The following is an 18,880-nucleotide window of genomic DNA, read 5'->3' as shown; positions in this document are numbered from 1 at the left end:
GCCCGCCGCGGCTCTCTGCTCTCCCCAACTGGCTGGAGCACTGGCGGGAGAGCGGCGAGCCCGCTGCGGCTCTGCTCTCCCCGGCGGCCGGAGCGCCGCGGGGAGGGCGGCGAGCCCAGTCGCAGCCCCGCTCTCAGGCTGGAGCGCCCCGCTGCACCGCTCCCCTCCAGGCGCCGCCCCAAGCACATGCTTGGTGGGCTGGTGCCTGGAGCCGGCCCTGCCAACAATGCATTGGCCAGATTTGCAAAAGGGCTCAGCTCCCATTGTTCGGTGGAGGGGTTCTCCACTGTTCCTAATGGGAGAGATTAATTCTCAGCAGAGGAGGGGGATTCTCCATTGTTCTCAGTGGAGGGGAGGGGGACTCATCACTGTTTGCAGTGAGGGGAGGTGGTTCTCCATTATTCACAGCAGGGGGAGAAGGATTTTCCATTGTTCTCAGTGCACGGGGGAGGGGAATTCTCCATTGTTCTCAATGAGGGAGGAGATTTTCCATTGTTCTCTGTGCAGGGAAGTGGATTCTCCATTGTTCTTACTGCGGGGGAGGGGGATTCTCCATTGTTCTCAGGAGGAGCTGCTGGGTTCTCAGCACTTTTGACAGTCCCTCCCCACCTGTCCAATCCCATGAGCTGAATCTCAGAAGCGGGTCAGCCTCCTCATGCAGGGCCCAAAGAGCGGGGCAGCCAGAGGCTCCCAGACTCGGGGGATGTTGACACACACCCAGGTGAAAGACTCACACCTCCACTTCCACCCGCCTCGCCAGTCCACATGCGGGATACAACGTCCCCCCGATCCCAGCCAGCCGTGGATTGGGAGGCAAGCCATGACCCGGCCTCCTCGGCCCCTCTCTGCCACTCACACACTGTCAGAATTGCTTCTTCCAGAGACCTGGGCCCCCTCCCAGCTCAGCCCCCTGCGACAGCCTTGGAGCTGCGAGGTTAGTGCTGCCATGTGCTGGGCACTGAAGGAAACACAGGTGCATGGGGCTTGCCATACTTGATCAGAGCAGGGTCCCCCTAGCACAGGGGCACCCGCTGCTTCAGAGCAAGGTGTAGCAGCCCCCGTAGTGAGCAATGGTGGAATAACCTTCCTGACCCCGCTCAGCCAGTGCATGGAGTTTGCCCTGAAGCAGGAGGAGATTACAGTCTGAGCCCATGGCTACACTACCGACACTACGACGGTGCTGTAGCCAAGCTGCTGTAGTGGCGTATTGTCAACACCTCCTACAGAAGAGAAGGGGTTTTTCCATTGCGCTAGGAGTCCCCTCACAGCTAGCTGGCTTGATGGAAACATTCTTCCCTCGACCTGGCTGCATCTCCATTCGGGGGGTCAGTCACACACCCCTGAGCGTTACAGCTACAGCAACCTAACTTTTAAGTGTAGAACAGGCCTAAACAGACAGACTGACAGAGCCATCTCCACAAGCAAGCGCCCCTCTGCTCCATGCCGGGATGCTGGGGTAGCTGAGAACAGCGCCCCCTAGTGAGTCGCCTGCACCACTGGCCCCAAGCCATGGGGCATGACAGAACCCCCATCCCTGAAACATTCCCAGCTGCAGTGGGCTGTGCACTGCCCGGGGGACAGCGCTGATGATCTAACAGGCTCTGTGATTCTTCATGCCCCTTGTGAAGGGCAACCTGGGCTTGGCACCTGTCCTTAGCATTATTTATCTCTGCAGATGCCCAGACACATCCCATGCCCTGCATCTGTCTCCAGATCTCTGTGCTGGCCGATGAGGGTGCAGCAGCAGGCAGCGAACGGGCATGCAGAGCACAGATGGTTTGCTTTCCGCTGCCCTGGCAAACAAGCCCCCCGCAGCTGAGAGCTCAGCGCTGCCTGCCCCTGGCATGCTCTCACTACCAGCCAGCTGTGAGGTTCTCCAAGGAGCGGCCTCAGCTCCTCCACCGATGTCTGGGCTTTGCAAAGTGCCTGGATTTCCTCCCTGTAGAAATTGCACATTGATGTTGGGGTCTGCCCCCCGCCACACGAGAATACGCCAACATATCTGATCTCACACGCACCCAGGTCAGTGAGAAGCAGCTCCATTGCAGTAAATGGAGATACACCAGTGCAAGTGAGATCAGGAGCAGGCCTGAGTAACCAGCCCCCCGAACCATGCCAGTCACTCAGTGGCTCGGGCCTGCCAGACTCTTAGCCTAGTGCAACAGTTCTCAAACTGTGGGTCAGGACCTCAAAGTAGGTTGGGGCCCCATTTTAATGGGGTCACCAGGGCTGCTTGCTGGAACCAAAACCCAAGCCCAAGGGCATCATCCCTGGATGGCGGGGCTCAGGTTACAGGCCCCCTGCCTGGGGCAGAAGTCTTTGGGCTTCAGTTTTGGCCCCACCAGGCTTTGGAATCCAGCGGCGCTCGGGTGGGCTCAGGTTCAGTCCCCCCTCCTGGGGTCGTGTAGTGATGTTTGTTGTCAGAAGGGGGTCACGAGGCAATGAAGTTTGAGAACCTGGCCTTGTGGATACAGCACTGCACTAGGACCCAGGAGACTAGGCCTGAAGTCCTGGCTTCCTGCTGGGTTATAGGGTGACCAGACATTCTGTTTTTAAAGGGACAGTCCCATATTTAAGCCCTCCTGCAGGTGTCCTGACTTCTTCTTAAAAATGGGCAAATTGTCCTGTATCTTCTGTCTCCCCCTCTTCCCCACATCAGTACTGGCAGGTCCTGCTGCTGGCCAGATCCCTGCTCGCCATCCACCTGCCCACCAGCGGTGAGTGGGGAGTCCAGTGGCCGATGATGGAGGGGGTGGGGTGCAAGGCTGGTAGTAGGGCAAAGCAACAGCACACAGGGCTGGCTGCTCCCCCTGCTGGTCTGTCAGCGCAGTCCCCGCTGTGTGCCAGCCCCGTCCCCTGTCTTGTTTTTGGCTGGCACTGGCCGCGCACTGTGAGCTGCAGTGGCTGGTGAGTGCAGGCAAGCATCAGCCGGTTACGTGTCACCTCTGCTGCCCACCCATCGGCCCTTTACATGTGCCCCCTTTCGCTGTCCTCTCCCTGCTTTGCCCCTTGCCCCCCCCCCACCACCGTCCAGCCCTGCTGTTCCTGCATAATCTCCCCCCTGCGGGGCCTGTCTCGCTTCCCCGCTGTGCAGAGAACCAGCCCCTGGTCAGAGTGCACAGCTCACCAGCAGCCTGGCCAGCAGGCTCCTTCCTTCCCGCACTGCCGCTGGCTGGGCTGGTGTGACGAACTGGGCCTGTTCTCACGGTGGTCTGTGAATGCTGACAGGGGAGTGTGCTGGGATAGTCTGCATTGCAGAATGGGATCTGCCCGAGGGCGCATACCTGAGTGTGTAACATGAGAACCCAGGAAGGGGTTGAAGGCTAGGCGACTCCTTAGCCCGGGAAACTGAACAAAGGCTGTGGGAGGGGTCGTAAAAGGAGAGTGCTGGAAGCAGGGAGAAGGAGGCTGGAGAGATGGCTGGGAGGCAGGGATGGCTCTGACCCCCCCAAAGGGGGGTGGGCTGGCATGCCCTGGGACCCCAAGCTGGACCTAACTGAGGGGGGGCCCTGTTGTCTGTGCCTGCAAGACCTGTCTTGGACTGTATTCCTGTCATCCAAATAAACCTTCTGCTTTACTGGCTGGCTGAGAGTCGCAGTGAATCTCGGGAAGAGGGGTGCAGGGCCCTAACTCCCCCACAATCCGCAACAACTGGTGGCAGCGGTGGGATCTACTGCACCCCGTGGACGGCGCTTCCTGCAGTAAGTGACTGGGGAGCAGTAAAACGAAGGGGGATTGACGGGGACCAGGCGCGCTGAAGAGTGAGAGAGAGACGGTTATTACCCCTGGGAGTGTGTGACCAGCGAGAAGGACTTTTGCAGTAACAGGGTCCCCCGGGGGGATCGCAGCGAGTGGTCCCAGGGGCGGAGGAGTCTGCAGCTCGACCCTGGCAGAGAGGTGGTGACCTCGAGAAGGGCTGGCACACTAGGGGGCCCCCTGGGAACTGTGGGGAGCTGTGAGCACACAGGCCGGTGAGTGGCCAGCAGGAAGATGTATGCCAAGCGGCTTAAGAGCGACCTAGTGGAGCTGTGCAAGCAGAGGCGGCTGCGCATTGGGAGGCTCACCAAAGAACAGCTCATTGCCCAGCTGGAGGCAGAAGATCGCGCGAATGAACTGATCCCTGTGTCTCAGGGAAGCAGCCTGGCAAATGCAGCGCAGGCACCAGTGTCTGTCCCAGCTGGGAGTGGTCAGCCGGCTGCTGAGGGCGTCCCGAGACCCCTCCTTCCTATGCCTAGGGGAAGGGTGGGGAGGAGCCCAGCAAATACCGAAGGCGCCGTGGCCCCCCCGGCCAGCAGGGGGTCCCCCCGGCGAAGCTCGCCGGCCAGCAGAGGATCCTCCCGGCGACGTTCGGCATCCGGGGAGCGGAATTGGCTGGAATGGGAGAAAGAGCTAAAACTGAGAGAGCTGGAGGATCGTGAACAACAGAGACAGCATGAACGGGAGGAGAAAGAGAGACAGAGACAGCATGAACGGGAGGAGAAAGAGAGACAGCATCAGCGTGAACGGGAGGAGAAAGAGAGACAGCATCAGTGTGAAGAGAGACAGCGTCAGCAGGAACGGGAGGAGAATGAGAGACAGAGACAGGAGAATGAGAGACAGCGTCAGCATGACCTGGAACTGGCGAGATTGAAGGGCAGCGAACCCCCGGCTGCGGTGAGTGAGGGGGGACCCAGGACTGCACGGAGCTTTGATAAGTGCATCATGGCCCCATACAAGGAGGGGGAGGACATGGATGACTTCCTGGAGGCCTTTGAGACGGCCTGCGAGCTGCACCGGGTGGAGCCCGCGGACAGACTCCGGGTCCTTACCCCCTTACTGGACCCCAAATCCGTGGCATTGTACCGCCAACTGGGAGAGGCAGAGAAAGGGGACTACGAACTATTCAAAAAGGCCCTGCTACGAGAATTTGGGCTGACTCCTGAGATGTACCGGGAAAGGTTCCGGAGTCAAGATAAAACCCCTGAGATCTCATATCTGCAACTAGCCGCCCGCATGGAAAGATACGCCAGCAAGTGGGCTGGTGGGGCCCAGACGAAGGAGGACCTGATTAAACTGCTGGTACTGGAGCAACTGTATGAGCGGTGCCCATCCGACCTGAGGCTGTGGTTGGTGGACAGAAAGCCAGAGAACCCGCGACATGCCGGGCAGCTGGCTGATGAGTTTGTAAAGAGCCGGTCAGGGGGTGGCAGGGAGGAGTCCCAAAGGAGCAATCCCACCACAACGCAGAGAGAGAGTCACCATGGGACCTCCCCGTGGGAAAATACAGAAAAACCCCATCAGAGGGGAACATCCGGCATCAGGACCATCCGACCCACTCAAGGGGACCCATGGGACATGGGCTGCTACCACTGTGGCCAAAAGGGCCACATACGGGCCCAATGCCCCAGGCTCAGGGACAGACTGAGCAGGCCGAACCCACAGAGGGTTGACTGGGTAGAGACCCAGCCCGGCGAGAGGCAGCATTCCCAGGGAAGGGGGGCTGGCAGAGTACCACCTGCTAAGGAGGGAGGAGAGCCCCAGGCCAGCTTCTCTGGGGGGCCAGATGCTCCGGATTCAAAGTTCTCCGTTTACAGGGTTGGCGCGGGGCTGTCCCTGCGGAGCGAGTGCCTTGTTCCCCTGGAGGTGGATGGGAAGGAAGTTTATGGTTACTGGGACACGGGCGCAGAGGTGACACTGGCCCGGCCCGAGGTGGTGGCCCCAGATCGGGTGGTGCCCAACACCTTCCTGACCCTGACCGGGGTGGGCGGGACCCCATTCAAGGTTCCCGTAGCGAGGGTACACCTGAAATGGGGGGCCAAGGAGGGCCCCAAGGACGTGGGAGTGCACCACCATTTGCCCACTGAGGTGTTGATGGGGGGGGACCTAGAGGACTGGCCCAGCAGCCCCCAGACCGCCTTAGTTGTGACCCGCGGTCAGAGCCGGCGAGGGGCACTGCGCCCTGGCCTTGGGGGGGGTGCCTTGCCTGAGGCGCGGGACTCTAACCCGGTGGGGAGGGAACGCCCAGGGACGCGGCTCAGGGAGGCTGCAGCTTCGGACCCAGCGGGCGAGAAAGAGCAGGTGGCCATCCCCGTCCCAGCTGCTGAGTTCCAGGCCGAGTTGCAGAGAGATCCCTCCTTGCGGAAGATAAGGGACCTGGCCGACCTCAATGCGGTACAGACCATGGGACGAGGTGGCCGGAAAGGATTCCTGTGGGAGAAGGGGTTCCTGTACCGAGAATGGGCTCCCCCAGGGAAAATGGAGTCAGGGGGGATCAGGAGGCAGCTGGTGGTACCCCAGAAGTATCGCCGCCAGCTGCTGTGCCGGGCCCATGACATTCCCCTCTCAGGGCACCAGGGAACCTGGCGTACCCAGCAGAGGCTGCTACGGAGCTTTTACTGGCCTGGGGTCTTTGCTACTGTCCGACAGTACTGCCGATCCTGTGACCCCTGTCAGAGGGGGAGGAAGGCCTGGGACAAGGGGAAAACAGCTTTAGGACCCTTGCCCAGCATAGAGGAGCCTTTTCGGAGGGTGACCAAGGTAAAAAGGGCGGCTCTAAACCAAGAGAGCCTAAAGCACAGACCTCCAGACTGGAGCGCTGGGAGAAGACCACAGCCCAGTTGGAGCCCCAGAGGTATGGGGGTGGGAAAAGGGCGCAGGCCGCATAAACCTTCCCACATGCGAACTGCGAGTGCCATCAAGCACCCCCAACCTAAGGGGGAGCGTGAAACTGGAGGGGCCTGGTGTAATTCCCACCAAGGAATGGGAGGGATGCGGGGGCATCCATGGGAACGGGGGTAGGTTCGAACTTCCCCGGGTCACTGGCTAAAGTGACCCTGCTCAGTTCGGTCTCGAAGGGGGGAGAGATGTGACGAACTGGGCCTGTTCTCACGGTGGTCTGTGAATGCTGACAGGGGAGTGTGCTGGGATAGTCTGCATTGCAGAATGGGATCTGCCCGAGGGCGCCCGAGGGCGCATACCTGAGTGTGTAACATGAGAACCCAGGAAGGGGTTGAAGGCGAGGCGACTCCTTAGCCCGGGAAACTGAACAAAGGCTGTGGGAGGGGTCGTAAAAGGAGAGTGCTGGAAGCAGGGAGAAGGAGGCTGGAGAGATGGCTGGGAGGCAGGGATGGCTCTGACCCCCCCAAAGGGGGGTGGGCTGGCATGCCCTGGGACCCCAAGCTGGACCTAACTGAGGGGGGGCCCTGTTGTCTGTGCCTGCAAGACCTGTCTTGGACTGTATTCCTGTCATCCAAATAAACCTTCTGCTTTACTGGCTGGCTGAGAGTCGCAGTGAATCTCGGGAAGAGGGGTGCAGGGCCCTAACTCCCCCACAATCCGCAACAGCTGGCACCCTGGGAAAGCCTAAGACCCTCCGGCCCAGGGCGCTGACCAGGAGAAGTGGAGCCCTGCATGTGCCAAAGCCCCGCACAGCGCTGGCACGGGGAAGCCTCTCCACCCCTCAGCTAAGCACACACACACTGCATCTGGGAGCAGCTCCCATCCCTTCCCTCCCGCACAGGGCTGAAAGGCTGCTGCTGGCCACATTCTGCTACGAACCCTGGCAGAAATCTGGGGGGGAAGGGGCATGTGACCCTGCATCCCCCTGCCCCACGTGTTGCCTTGGGAAGACGCCCTCCCATGTGAGAAAGGTGTGTGGGAGTGTGTGTGTGTGTGTGTGTCACCTCTCCCTGTGTGAACCCTAAAGCCTGAAAGATAAGAAGGTACATAAAAAGACTCCAACTGCGCAGTATTTCTTTTTAACAGGGGCTCAGTCAACTTGATGTTAATTTGAACATTTGTACTGCATAGTTCTGATTGATTGCAGCTGAACTCGCTTGAATACAAGTCATTTTACCAGGTGTCCCATAGTCAGCCTAGGGAAATATGGGCAAAACTCTCTGCCTTGGATTCCCACCTGTAAAATGGGGACTGTGATACTGCCCTCCTTTGCAAGGCACTTCGGAGAGCTAGAAAGGATTGAGACTGAGGTATTATTAGCTGGCAACGGTAGTAGTCTGTTATCCTCTAGGTCAGGGGTCGGCAACGTTTGGCACGCGGCTCGCCAGGGTAAGCACCCTGGCGGGCCAGGCCAGTTTTATTTACTTGCTGACGTGGCAGGTTCAGCCGATCATGGCCCCCACTGGCCACGGTTCACTGTCCCGGGCCAATGGGGGCGGCAGGAAGCGGCGCGGGCGAGCGATGTGCTGGCTGCAGCTTCTCGCCGCCCCCATCAGCCTGGGACGGCGAACCGCGGCCAGTGGGGGCCGCGATTGGCCGAACCTGCCACGTCAGCAAGTAAATAAAACTGGCCTGGCCCGCCAGGGTGCTTACCCTGGCGAGCTGTGTGCCAAACGTTGCCGACCCCTGCTCTAGGTGGACCAGGGAAACACTAGGAGAAATGCAGTTTCAGTTCCTTGCTCTGCCAGACTTCCTGCATGACTCTGGTACTTGAGATATGTCCACACTGCAGTTAAACACCCACAGCTGGCCTGTGTCAGCTGACGTGGGCTATGAGGTTGTTTAACTGTGGTGTCAAGCGGGGTGGGTCCCAGAGCCTGTGCTCAAGCATGAGCCTGAATATCTACACCACAGTTCAACAGCCCCAGACCCTGAGCCCAAGTCAGCTGACACAGGCAAGGCACGCAGGCATTTAATAACAGTGTCGACATCTCCTTAGTCTCTCTGTGCCTCAGTTCCCTAGCTGTATGATGGGGATGCTAGCCCTGCCCTGCCCCCACAGGGTGTGTGGGGATCAATACATTAAAGATTGGGAGATGCCCAGATGTTACAGCAATGACTAAGCTAGCCCGATGCACAATTTACAAGTCTGTTACCCTGTGATGCTTCTTCAGTAGGAAGTGAACTGAGAACTAACAACTCGATACACATTGTGGCCATCAGAAGATGCCAGCTTTTGGTTACTACCATCCTAGGCCAGACCAAACCCGCAGCTGATCCCTGAGCTCTCGCCAGGGTTTGTGGCTGCAGGTGAAAGTCCACAGAAAGGACGCTACTGGCTCGTTTTGCGATCTCTGATGTTTCTAATCAACAATGAATCAGGTTCACTCCCTAGCTGGCTGTTTTCCCACAGGCCAAAAATAAGTCTGACGCACAAGCCTTTTCCAATCCCCCAATTCCTCCGTCAATCACTCACCGTGCACCAGGGAGAACGGCACAGGATTGATTTTCCCTCGTGTCTGGCCTTGGGACTCCAGAATTGCATGGAGCAAGGGCTCAAAAGCATGGAAAGCCTGAAACACTCGGAGAGGAAAGAACCGGGAGGCACTGGGAACCAGGCAGTGGCTTGTCCCTCGCTGAATTCCCCCAGTTTAACAGATGGGCAGCCAAAGCCCTGCCAAGATTGAGCTGTGCAGATAGGAGTAAATTGCAATCTTATCCAATATGCCATTTTATTGCTCTCCAAAGGCTCTCGCTTGTTTCTCTTTCCTCAAAAGGAATTTAAATGCCTCTGAAGAGCTCAAACAAGAACTCCCTGGGGAAGGAATCATTGTTTATTGACAGACTCGGCAGCAGCAGCTCCCTGCTACTCTCCCCTGGGCCATGGTTAATTAGCTTCTGTGATAGTACAGCAGCGCCTAGAGACCCAAAGAGCAGGGCTGGACAGGTAAACACTGGGAGACAGCCCCTCCCCAAAGACCTTACAGTGGAGAACACAGACACAGGGGAGGGGGCACAGTGGGACAGAGGCAGGTGAAGTGACTTGTCCAAGGTCACACATCAGGTCAGTAGCAGAGCCAGGATTAGAACACAGCTCTTCTCAAATCCTACCCTAGGCCCTTACCCACTAGTCTGTGCCAGAGCCTCCAGCCAGACTTTACCCCGTGTTCAGTCCGCAGCCTGTTTGTTCAGGGGGGGAACTGGCTGCCCAGCCAGCCCAGCTGGACTCATTTGAGAACCATCCGCCTGGATTTTAAATGAAGCCACCAACCACTTTGCACTGCCCAGAAGAGTCCCTTCCCCCGCCAGAGTGACTGGACTGCTCCATGCGCTGGGCCATAAACCTTGCTCCGGCTCAACCAGGAATTAGTCCCAGGCAGTGCCAAGGACTGGGCGAGGCAGGAGCTCAGACTACATGGTCACAGGCTCCTTTCTGACCTCACACTGACTCTGTGACGCAGAAGCTGAGCTGATGCCTGGACCTGGCAGATTGGTGCTGACGTCACTGAGAGTTTAGCTGCAGCAAGATTGGGCCCTCCTGTGTCTTGGAAGCTGAGAGAGACGGCACCAGGCTCAAACGTACTTCAAACTCCTTGGTTCACTGACAGGCTGTCACAAGGAGACTCATAGACTTTAAGGCCAGAAGGGACCATCATGATCATCTAGTCTGACCTCCTGCACATTGCAGACCTCAAAACCTCACCCCCGACTCCTGGAATAGACCCGGAACCTCTGGCTGAGTTACTGACATCCTCAAATCAGGATGTAAAGCCTTCAAGTTACAGAGAAACCACTATTTACACTAGTTTACACCTGCAAGTGACCCATGCCCCATGCTGCAGCCTCTGCCAATCTGACCTGAGGGGAAATTCCTTCCCAGCCCCAGATATGGTGATCTTAGACCAGGGGTCGGCAACCTTTCAGAAGTGGTGTGCCGAGTCTTCGTTTATTCACTCTCATTTAAGGTTTCGCGTGCCAGTAATGCATTTTAACGTTTTTAGAAGGTCTCTTTCTATAAGTCTATAATATAGAACTAAACTATTGTTGTATGTAAAGTAAATAAGGTTTTTAAAATGTTTAAGAAGCTTCATTTAAAATTAAATTAAAATGCAGAGCCCTCCGGACCGGTGGCCAGGACCCGGGCAGTGTGAGTGCCACTGAAAATCAGCTTGCGTGCCGCCTTCGGCATACGTGCCATAGGTTGCCTACCCCTGTCTTAGACATTCCCATGTGCCTGGGCTGAACCATTTGGAGGATAAACAGACAGTTTCAGGCACAGTCCACCTAGCAGCAAGAGGCAGCTCTGAATTCACTGAGCACATCATAACCCACATCCTGCGAGCACCAGTTCGGCTGGAGAGAACCATTCAGTTCACCCTTGGGCGCAGTACTCCCAGTACATCCTCAGGGTCAGTACTCCCAGCATGCCCTCGGGCGCAGTACTCCCAGCATGCTCTAGGGCGCAGTACTCCCAGCATGCCCTCAAGCACAGTACTCCCAGTATGCTCTAGGGCGCAGTACTCCAGGCAGTACACCTGGCGCACAAGCCCGCTGCATGGAATGAGACCCGCCCGCAGCCTCTCACCAGCAGGAACTCCTTGAGGTGCGTCTCGATGTTCTTGCTGTGGATGGTGAAGAGCGCGGCAGACACGTGGATGATGGCTTTGGCCAGGCAGTGGATATTGTTGCTGTAACCTGTGGGGAGAAGGAGACAGGGGGCTTGGCACCCACAGTGCACTGAACTGTGACTGGGCAGGGAGGCTGTGCTTGTCTCCTTACAGCACCCCCAGTGCCCTGCATGATCAACAGCGTGCCGGGTGCTGCACTGCTACAAAGAAACCACTCCTGCCTCTAAGGGCCCGATCCTGGGAGCACTTACGTGCATCTCAACCCCACTGAAGTCACTGGGGTGACTCCAGCGCTTACGGTCTGAGGAGGTATTGGCAGCAGAGCTAGGGAAGTATTAATGCCATCGGCACAGCGCTGGGGAGACCGCCTCCGGAATACCGGGTGCAGCTGTGGCCACCCTCGTTGATGGGAACGAGGCGCAGAGAAGGGCTGCTAGGACGGCCAGGGATGGCGAGCTGATCTTGCAGAGGAGACTGGCTCGGCCTAGCAAGCGAGGAGGAGAGGGAGGGGACCGCTCTCTGCAAACCCTTCAGGGGGAAATGCCAGGGAGGGGGGAGAGCTATTGAAGCCAAAGGACAAGGCTGGCACAGGAACCCCTAGCCAGGGATAAACGAAGGCTGGAAATGAGAAGCAGGTTTCTAACCGTCGGAGGGAGGTTCAGGAACAGCCCCCCCCCACCCCCCCATAGGCAAGAAGCCTCGTGAGTTGGAAGATGGAGCTTGAGCTGTTTAGGAAGAGGATGCTCTGATGGGGCTGCTGACAATAGCAGGGGTTGGGACACGAGAGTCCTTCCATTCCTGTGTTCCTGGGGCGGAATCAGGGCCTAATGCTGCAAACTGCCCTGCTTATCACTGATGTGACCTGTGCGAGCAGCCCTGTCCCAGCAGGGAGGCTTGGGCATTTTTCTTTGTTCGTTTCTGTATTTTTCTTGACAAATGAATTATGGAAATAATTAAACATGTCAGCTGGGGCAGGTTCCCTTGAAATGTGAGCCAGGCCCGTGTTCCACAGCTCCGGGACCTCACTGAGCCTTTCCACTAATGCAGGTTGGGGTTGGAGTGCGGAACAACAACAAGGGCCCATTTCCTAGGAGTGTGTGTTTTGTAACAAGAACTTCCACAAACTTCCCTGCAGCCTGAGCATTCCCCCCAGCCCTGGGGCCATTCACCCAGGAAAGCAGTGTGGTGGCCTGGGACGCCCCCTGCAGGGCAGGATGGGGATCTAGTCATGGAGCAGTGACTGCAAAAGCGCAGTCAGCGCCACTGGGCCATTTATCGGCATGTGTGGCGGGTGAATAGATTCCGGCATTTGGGAGGAACTCGTTGAGAATGTGAAAGTAGAAGGCAGCCTGGGTGAAAGTGATCATGAAATCATAGACTTTGCAATTCTAACGAAGGGTAGAAGGGAGAACAGCAAAATAGAGACAATGGATTTCAGGAAGGCAGATTTTGGGAAGCTCAGAGAGCTGATAGGTAAGGTCCCATGGGAATCAAGACTGAGGGGAAAAACAACTGAGGAGAGTTGGCAGTTTTTCAAAGGGACACTATTAAGGGCCCAAAAGCAAGCTATTCCGCTGGTTAGGAAAGATAGAAAATGTGGCAAAAGACCACCTTGGCTTAACCACGAGATCTTGCACGATCTAAAAAATAAAAAGGAGTCATATAAAAAATGGAAACTAGGACAGATTACAAAGGATGAATATAGGCAAACAACACAGGAATGCAGGGGCAAGATTAGAAAGGCAAAGGCACAAAATGAGCTCAAACTAGCTACGGGAATAAAAGGAAACAAGAAGACTTTTTATCAATACATTAGAAGCAAGAGGAAGACCAAAGACAGGGTAGGCCCACTGCTTAGTGAAGAGGGAGAAACAGTAACAGGAAACTTGGAAATGGCAGAGATGCTTAATGACTTCTTTGTTTCGGTCTTCACCGAGAAGTCTGAAGGAATGCCTAACATAGTGAATGCTAATGGGAAGGGGGTAGGTTTAGCGGATAAAATAAAAAAAGAACAAGTTAAACATCACTTAGAAAAGTTAGATGCCTGCAAGTCACCCGGGCCTGATGAAATGCATCCTAGAATACTCAAGGAGCTAATAGAGGAGGTATCTGAACCTCTAGCTATTATCTTTGGAAAGTCATGGGAGACGGGAGAGATTCCAGAAGACTGGAAAAGGGCAAATATAGTGCCCATCTATAAAAAGGGAAATAAAAACAACCCAGGTAACTACAGACCAGTTAGTTTAACTTCTGTGCCAGGGAAGATAATGGAGCAAGTAATTAAGGAAATCGTCTGCCAACACTTGGAAGGTGGTAAGGTGATAGGGAATAGCCAGCATGGATTTGTGAAGAACAAATCATGTCAAACCAATCTGATAGCTTTCTTTGATAGGATAACGAGCCTTGTGGATAAAGGTGAAGCGGTGGATGTGGTATACCTAGACTTTAGTAAGGCATTTGATACGGTCTCGCATGATATTCTTATCGATAAACTAGGCAAATACAAATTAGATGGGGCTACTATAAGGTGGGTGCATAACTGGCTGGATAATCGTACTCAGAGAGTTGTTATTAATGGTTCCCAATCCTGCTGGAAAGGCGTAACGAGTGGGGTACCGCAGGGGTCTGTTTTGGGACCGGCTCTGTTCAATATCTTCATCAACGACTTAGATATTGGCATAGAAAGTACGCTTATTAAGTTTGCGGATGATACCAAACTGGGAGGGATTGCAACTACTTTGGAGGACAGGGTCATAATTCAAAATGATCTGGACAAATTGGAGAAATGGTCTGAGTTAAACAGGATGAAGTTTAACAAAGACAAATGCAAAGTGCTCCACTTAGGAAGGAAAAATCAATTTCACACATACAGAATGGGAAAAGACTGTCTAGGAAGGAGTACGGCAGAAAGGGATCTAGGGGTTATAGTGGACCACAAGCTAAATATGAGTCAACAGTGTGATGCTGTTGCAAAAAAAGCAAACATGATTCTGGGATGCATTAACAGGTGTGTTGTGAGCAAGACACGAGAAGTCATTCTTCCGCTCTACTCTGCTCTGGTTAGGCCTCAGCTGGAGTATTGTGTCCAGTTCTGGGCGCCGCATTTTAAAAAAGATGTGGAGAAACTGGAAAGGGTCCAAAGAAGAGCAACAAGAATGATTAAAGGTCTTGAGAACATGACCTATGAAGGAAGGCTGAAAGAATTGGGTTTGTTTAGTTTGGAAAAGAGAAGACTGAGAGGGGACATGATAGCAGTTTTCAGGTATATAAAAGGGTGTCATAAGGAGGAGGGAGAGAACTTGTTCACCTTAGCCTCTAAGGATAGAACCAGAAACAATGGGTTTAAACTGCAGCAAGGGAGGTCTAGATTGGACATTAGGAAAAAGTTCCTAACTGTCAGGGTGGTTAAACACTGGAACAAATTGCCTAGGGAGGTTGTGGAATCTCCGTCTCTGGAGATATTTAAGAGTAGGTTAGATAAATGTCTATTAGGGATGGTCTAGGCAGTATTTGGTCCTGCCATGCGGGCAGGGGACTGGACTCGATGACCTCTCGAGGTCCCTTCCAGTCCTAGAATCTATGAATCTATGAATCTATGAATCTATGAAAACAGCCCGTCCCGGCCTCTTACCGTCCATCTCGATGCTGTACACGGAGAAGGGGTCGGAGGCAAGGAGCGGCAGAGATACAGCCACGAAGACCAGCAGCAGACAGGCTGACTTGTACTCCTCCTCAGGGGACGAACTGTCTATCAGGCAGAGAGAAGTTGTACAACCAAAGATTTCAGTAATAAGCTCGGTTTACGCTCTCCGTTCTTCTCTCTGGCTTGGCTACTTGACAGACTTACAAATATATATATATAAAATCACCCAGCGGCTGTGACAGGCCAGTAAATTATCTGATAGATGGAGCCAGGTCCCTGATGCTCCAGAGCTTTGAGTTTTGCTGAACAGAACTGACACTGCTCAGATTCGCTTGAAGCTGCATGTGCACCATGGAAAAAACTACCAAAGTGGTGGGGGAAGGGAGAACTCCCTTGGACGTCCCAGGCTGGTGGGCGATGTGCAGACAGCCGGGGGACCAGAGCTACGGGAATCCCGGCTGTGTCCCTGGAACATCCCTGGATCAGCTGCAGCACCTGTGACAATGCTACATGTGTTATTAAGGTGTATTTGTCATCCCTGCCCAAATCTTTATTGGCTTCGCTCATTGCATGGAGGCAGCTACTGCAGAGCTAGCAAAGGGTTCTGCTTCCAGCGACAGATGCTTCAGGGTAAGGCAATTCCCCCTTATTATGGGCTTCCGCTAATAACAAGCTCTTAATGAAGAGAACCCAAAGGTCACTATCATCATTCCCATTTTACAGAGGGGAAACCCAGGCACAGAGCGGGGCAGTGACTTGATCAAGGTCACCTTAGGACTTGTATCTTCAAAGCACTTGGCTAACTAAGACCTGGTCTCACTGGAAAGGTGTCCTGTTTTGGGTCAGTCAAGTGTGGGAGGTGATATTGTATTGATATAGTCACACTGGCACCAGCCCTGGGGGGAATAACTGTACTGGCATAAAGCCCCTTTAAACTGGAATAACTGCATTCATGCTGGGAGGGGATGTACTGCTTTGACTAGACTGGGATAGTTAAAGCGCTACCACTTTCTAGTGTAGACAAGGCCTACCCCCTCCAGAGCCCCTCCCTTGTGGGAGCTGAGTATTGTTCCAGACACAAACGTCTCTAGCATACGTGTGTGTGAGCTGGGATAGAGGCGTGTGTCATGATTCACAATCACATGTTAAAACATGACTGAATGCGCAAGTGCAGCCAGAACCCAGCGCGGTGTCAGTGCTGGGAGACTGGGCTAGAGGGACCCTGCTGTGACTTAGCCTGGCAGCTCCCAGCCTGGCTCTTACCTGTCTTCAGGTTGGAAAGCGCAGTCACCAGTGCTGGGTCAATGTCGCATGGGATCCCGGCAGCCGTGGCCAGCTCGAAGATGCTCAAGGTGACCTGGGGGAAAGGCCAGGAGAAGGGAGGGTGTCAGCAAGGCTGGAGAACTCCCAGGCTCCCTCGCTTCCACTCCATGTAATGAAATAGCTGCATGTTTATGGGGAAAACACCGCAGCAGGTCAGCAGGCCATGGGCAGCTATCAGCCAGGGAGAAACAAGCCACTTCTGACGTATATTGGCACAGCCTCCTGTAACAGGCCAGCAGGGGCCACAGACAGACCTGTTGTTCCCCCGGGAGCGTCTCCCTTCCATGCAGAGGAGCTGAGGGCCCAGAGCCCACTGGGACGTGGACACTGGAATGTGTGAGGCACCAGAGGGTGAAGCAAATGGAGCCTGGTGGGGATCAGAAACCCTGTTGCAGGAGGCTGTGGGGCAGCAGTCGGGACTTTCTCCCTGGAAACATGCAGAGCACAGTGGAGAGGAGCAGCAAGCTGGGACCAGCTGCTGAGAGCGCTGCTCTCTGGGATGTCTCGCAGCACAGCAGGGAATTACTGGACCCAAACCATCAAAGGGGTAGCTGTGTTAGTCTGGATCTGTAAAAGCAGCAAAGAGTCCTGTGGCACCTTATAGACTAACAGACATATTGGAGAATGAGCTTTCGTGGGTGAATACCCACAGCATTTCGTGGGTGAATACAGAATATTCACCCACGAAAGCTCATAGTCTATAAGGTGCCACAGGACCCTTTGCTGGACCCAAATTGTGGCAGTAGTGGCTTGATATTAGCCCCGCTACAAGCCCCTGGTTTAGACATGATTTACACCAGTGCAGCTGGCTGGACGGCCGAGTCACAAAGGGCTGGCCCCCCAAGTATAGACCTAGGGTTTCAAACAGGAGTGTACATCCCACATCGCACCTGTGCCACCACACTGCTATTTTTAGTGTCCTAGCTCGTAGAAAGCTAGCGCATGTAGATGTCCCTGAGCTGGGAATTACGCCTCGCAGCGGCCATGCAGACCCCGAGGAGTGGACTAAAGATAAGGCACTTGAGACAGGTGCCTGCCCCAGGTCTAACTTTGCCATGCCCTATGTCCAGCCAGGAACCCGTGCCTGGCCTGACCGCGCCATGCCCTGTGTCCAGCCAGGAGCTTGCGCCCAGCTTGACCGCGCCGTGCCCTGTGTCCAGCCAGGAACCCATGCCTGGTCTGATCGCGCCATACCCTGTGTTCAGCCGGGAACCCGTGCCTGGTCTGACCGCACCATTCCCTGTATCTAGCCGGGAGCCTGCATCCAGCCTCACCATGCCGTGCCCTGTGTCCAGCCGGGAACCCGTGCCTGACCGCGCCATGCCCTGTGTCCAGCTGGGAGCACGTGCCTGGTCTAATGCCGTGCCTAGCTAGCAATGGTTGCATTTACACAGACTCTGCTATTGTAAGAAGCTGCTGTGAAATGGCTCTGGGATCTCCGCGGGAAGGTGCATCTCATCACAGGTGAGGGCCACTGTGGGGGAGGGGTGCATCAGCGAGCAGGTCGTTCCTCCACCTCTATCAAGTCCAGCGTCAGAGAAGCCACATCCCCGTCACAGCATCAGTGTGACACAGACCGAGCCAGGCAGGTATGTCACCCCGATGTCCAACCATCTGCTCAATATCTCCCCAAGGGGGGTTGTGTGTGGTCTCTGCCAAAAGCTAGGAACCAGCAGAGGGCTGTGGCTACGGCCAGATGTTTGTACAGGAAACAGTTCGCGAGAGATGCAAAATGTAGACTCTTAGGCTGCAAAGCTGCTGCAGTGAAACCTGTCACCTGAGGTGAGGGGGTGTCTCGGGGCTAATGCCATCCACGCTGAGAGCACTGGACACCCGTGCAGACAGCCCTTGGCTCACTGGCTTCGTGAGGTGAAGACGTCAGCATTTACAAAACCCAACCAACCCAGGAGAATGCTCTGGGCAGAGAGACAATCGGAAGAGCCTGTAACTGTACGAGAGCAGACAAAATGGCACAAGGTGTTATCCACTGCACAGGAGAAACTCTGCCAGCGGGCGTGTAAGGGAGCCCAGCTCTCTGGACTGGACAAGCGCCGCAAGGGGGAGAGAACCCGTATTAGGACGTCGCTCGTTAACACGCACTGGCTGTGGATCGCATTCCATGTTTTCTTTTAGCTGTAACCTTGTTTCCAACTCCTTGGACTTGCTTTTGGCTGAATCTGTCTCAAGATCTGTTAAAGAAACTTCCATTTGCTTTTACTAGACCTCCGTCCAAGTGCCTTGTGCTAGACAAGGTAACTGAGGTGAGACCCGCGCCCTGGGCCCTGTTTCCACGGAGGCAGCGGACCAGTGTACGCTGCGGGTGTCTGGAGGACAAGGGATTGGGCACTCAAGTGTAACAAGGTGGGGTGTCAGCTGCCAGCTGCGGAGGGAAAGAGCAAGATGTTGCCAGCAGCTGGTGGCTGGGGACCATTTCTGCTCGTGGGCGCAAACAGGGCTTTCTCCGCTGAGCAGATTAGTGATTCCCCTCGGACACCTCTGGTAACCCCCAAGTGTCACAATTACCTGCCCCCCAGCCCCAGAGAGAACCCTTTATTCCTTAGGAGGGTAAGGGCTGAGGCTGGGAGATAAGCGCCTTAGCACCGAGCATCTTAAACCCAAGTTATGTTTG

At 55.2% G+C, this 18,880-nt stretch overlaps 1 protein-coding gene across 2 annotated transcripts in view; it reads right to left on the bottom strand.

Moving 5' to 3' along the window:
- NCKAP1L (NCK associated protein 1 like) overlaps positions 1-18,880 on the bottom strand; it is a 110,651-nt gene that overhangs the window by 11,924 nt on the left and 79,847 nt on the right. For both annotated transcript variants that reach the window (XM_054012839.1, XM_054012840.1), the window contains exons 27-29: positions 16,192-16,285; positions 14,917-15,033; positions 11,243-11,352 (exon numbers count right to left, since the gene is read on the bottom strand). In XM_054012839.1, the coding sequence (XP_053868814.1) occupies positions 11,243-11,352; positions 14,917-15,033; positions 16,192-16,285 (321 nt within the window). The remainder of the gene's footprint in view (positions 1-11,242; positions 11,353-14,916; positions 15,034-16,191; positions 16,286-18,880) is intronic.

Source organism: Malaclemys terrapin, chromosome 23, assembly GCF_027887155.1.
Source record: "Malaclemys terrapin pileata isolate rMalTer1 chromosome 23, rMalTer1.hap1, whole genome shotgun sequence".
NCBI lineage: Eukaryota > Metazoa > Chordata > Testudines > Emydidae > Malaclemys > Malaclemys terrapin.
This window is presented reverse-complemented; position numbering and strand designations above follow the sequence as displayed.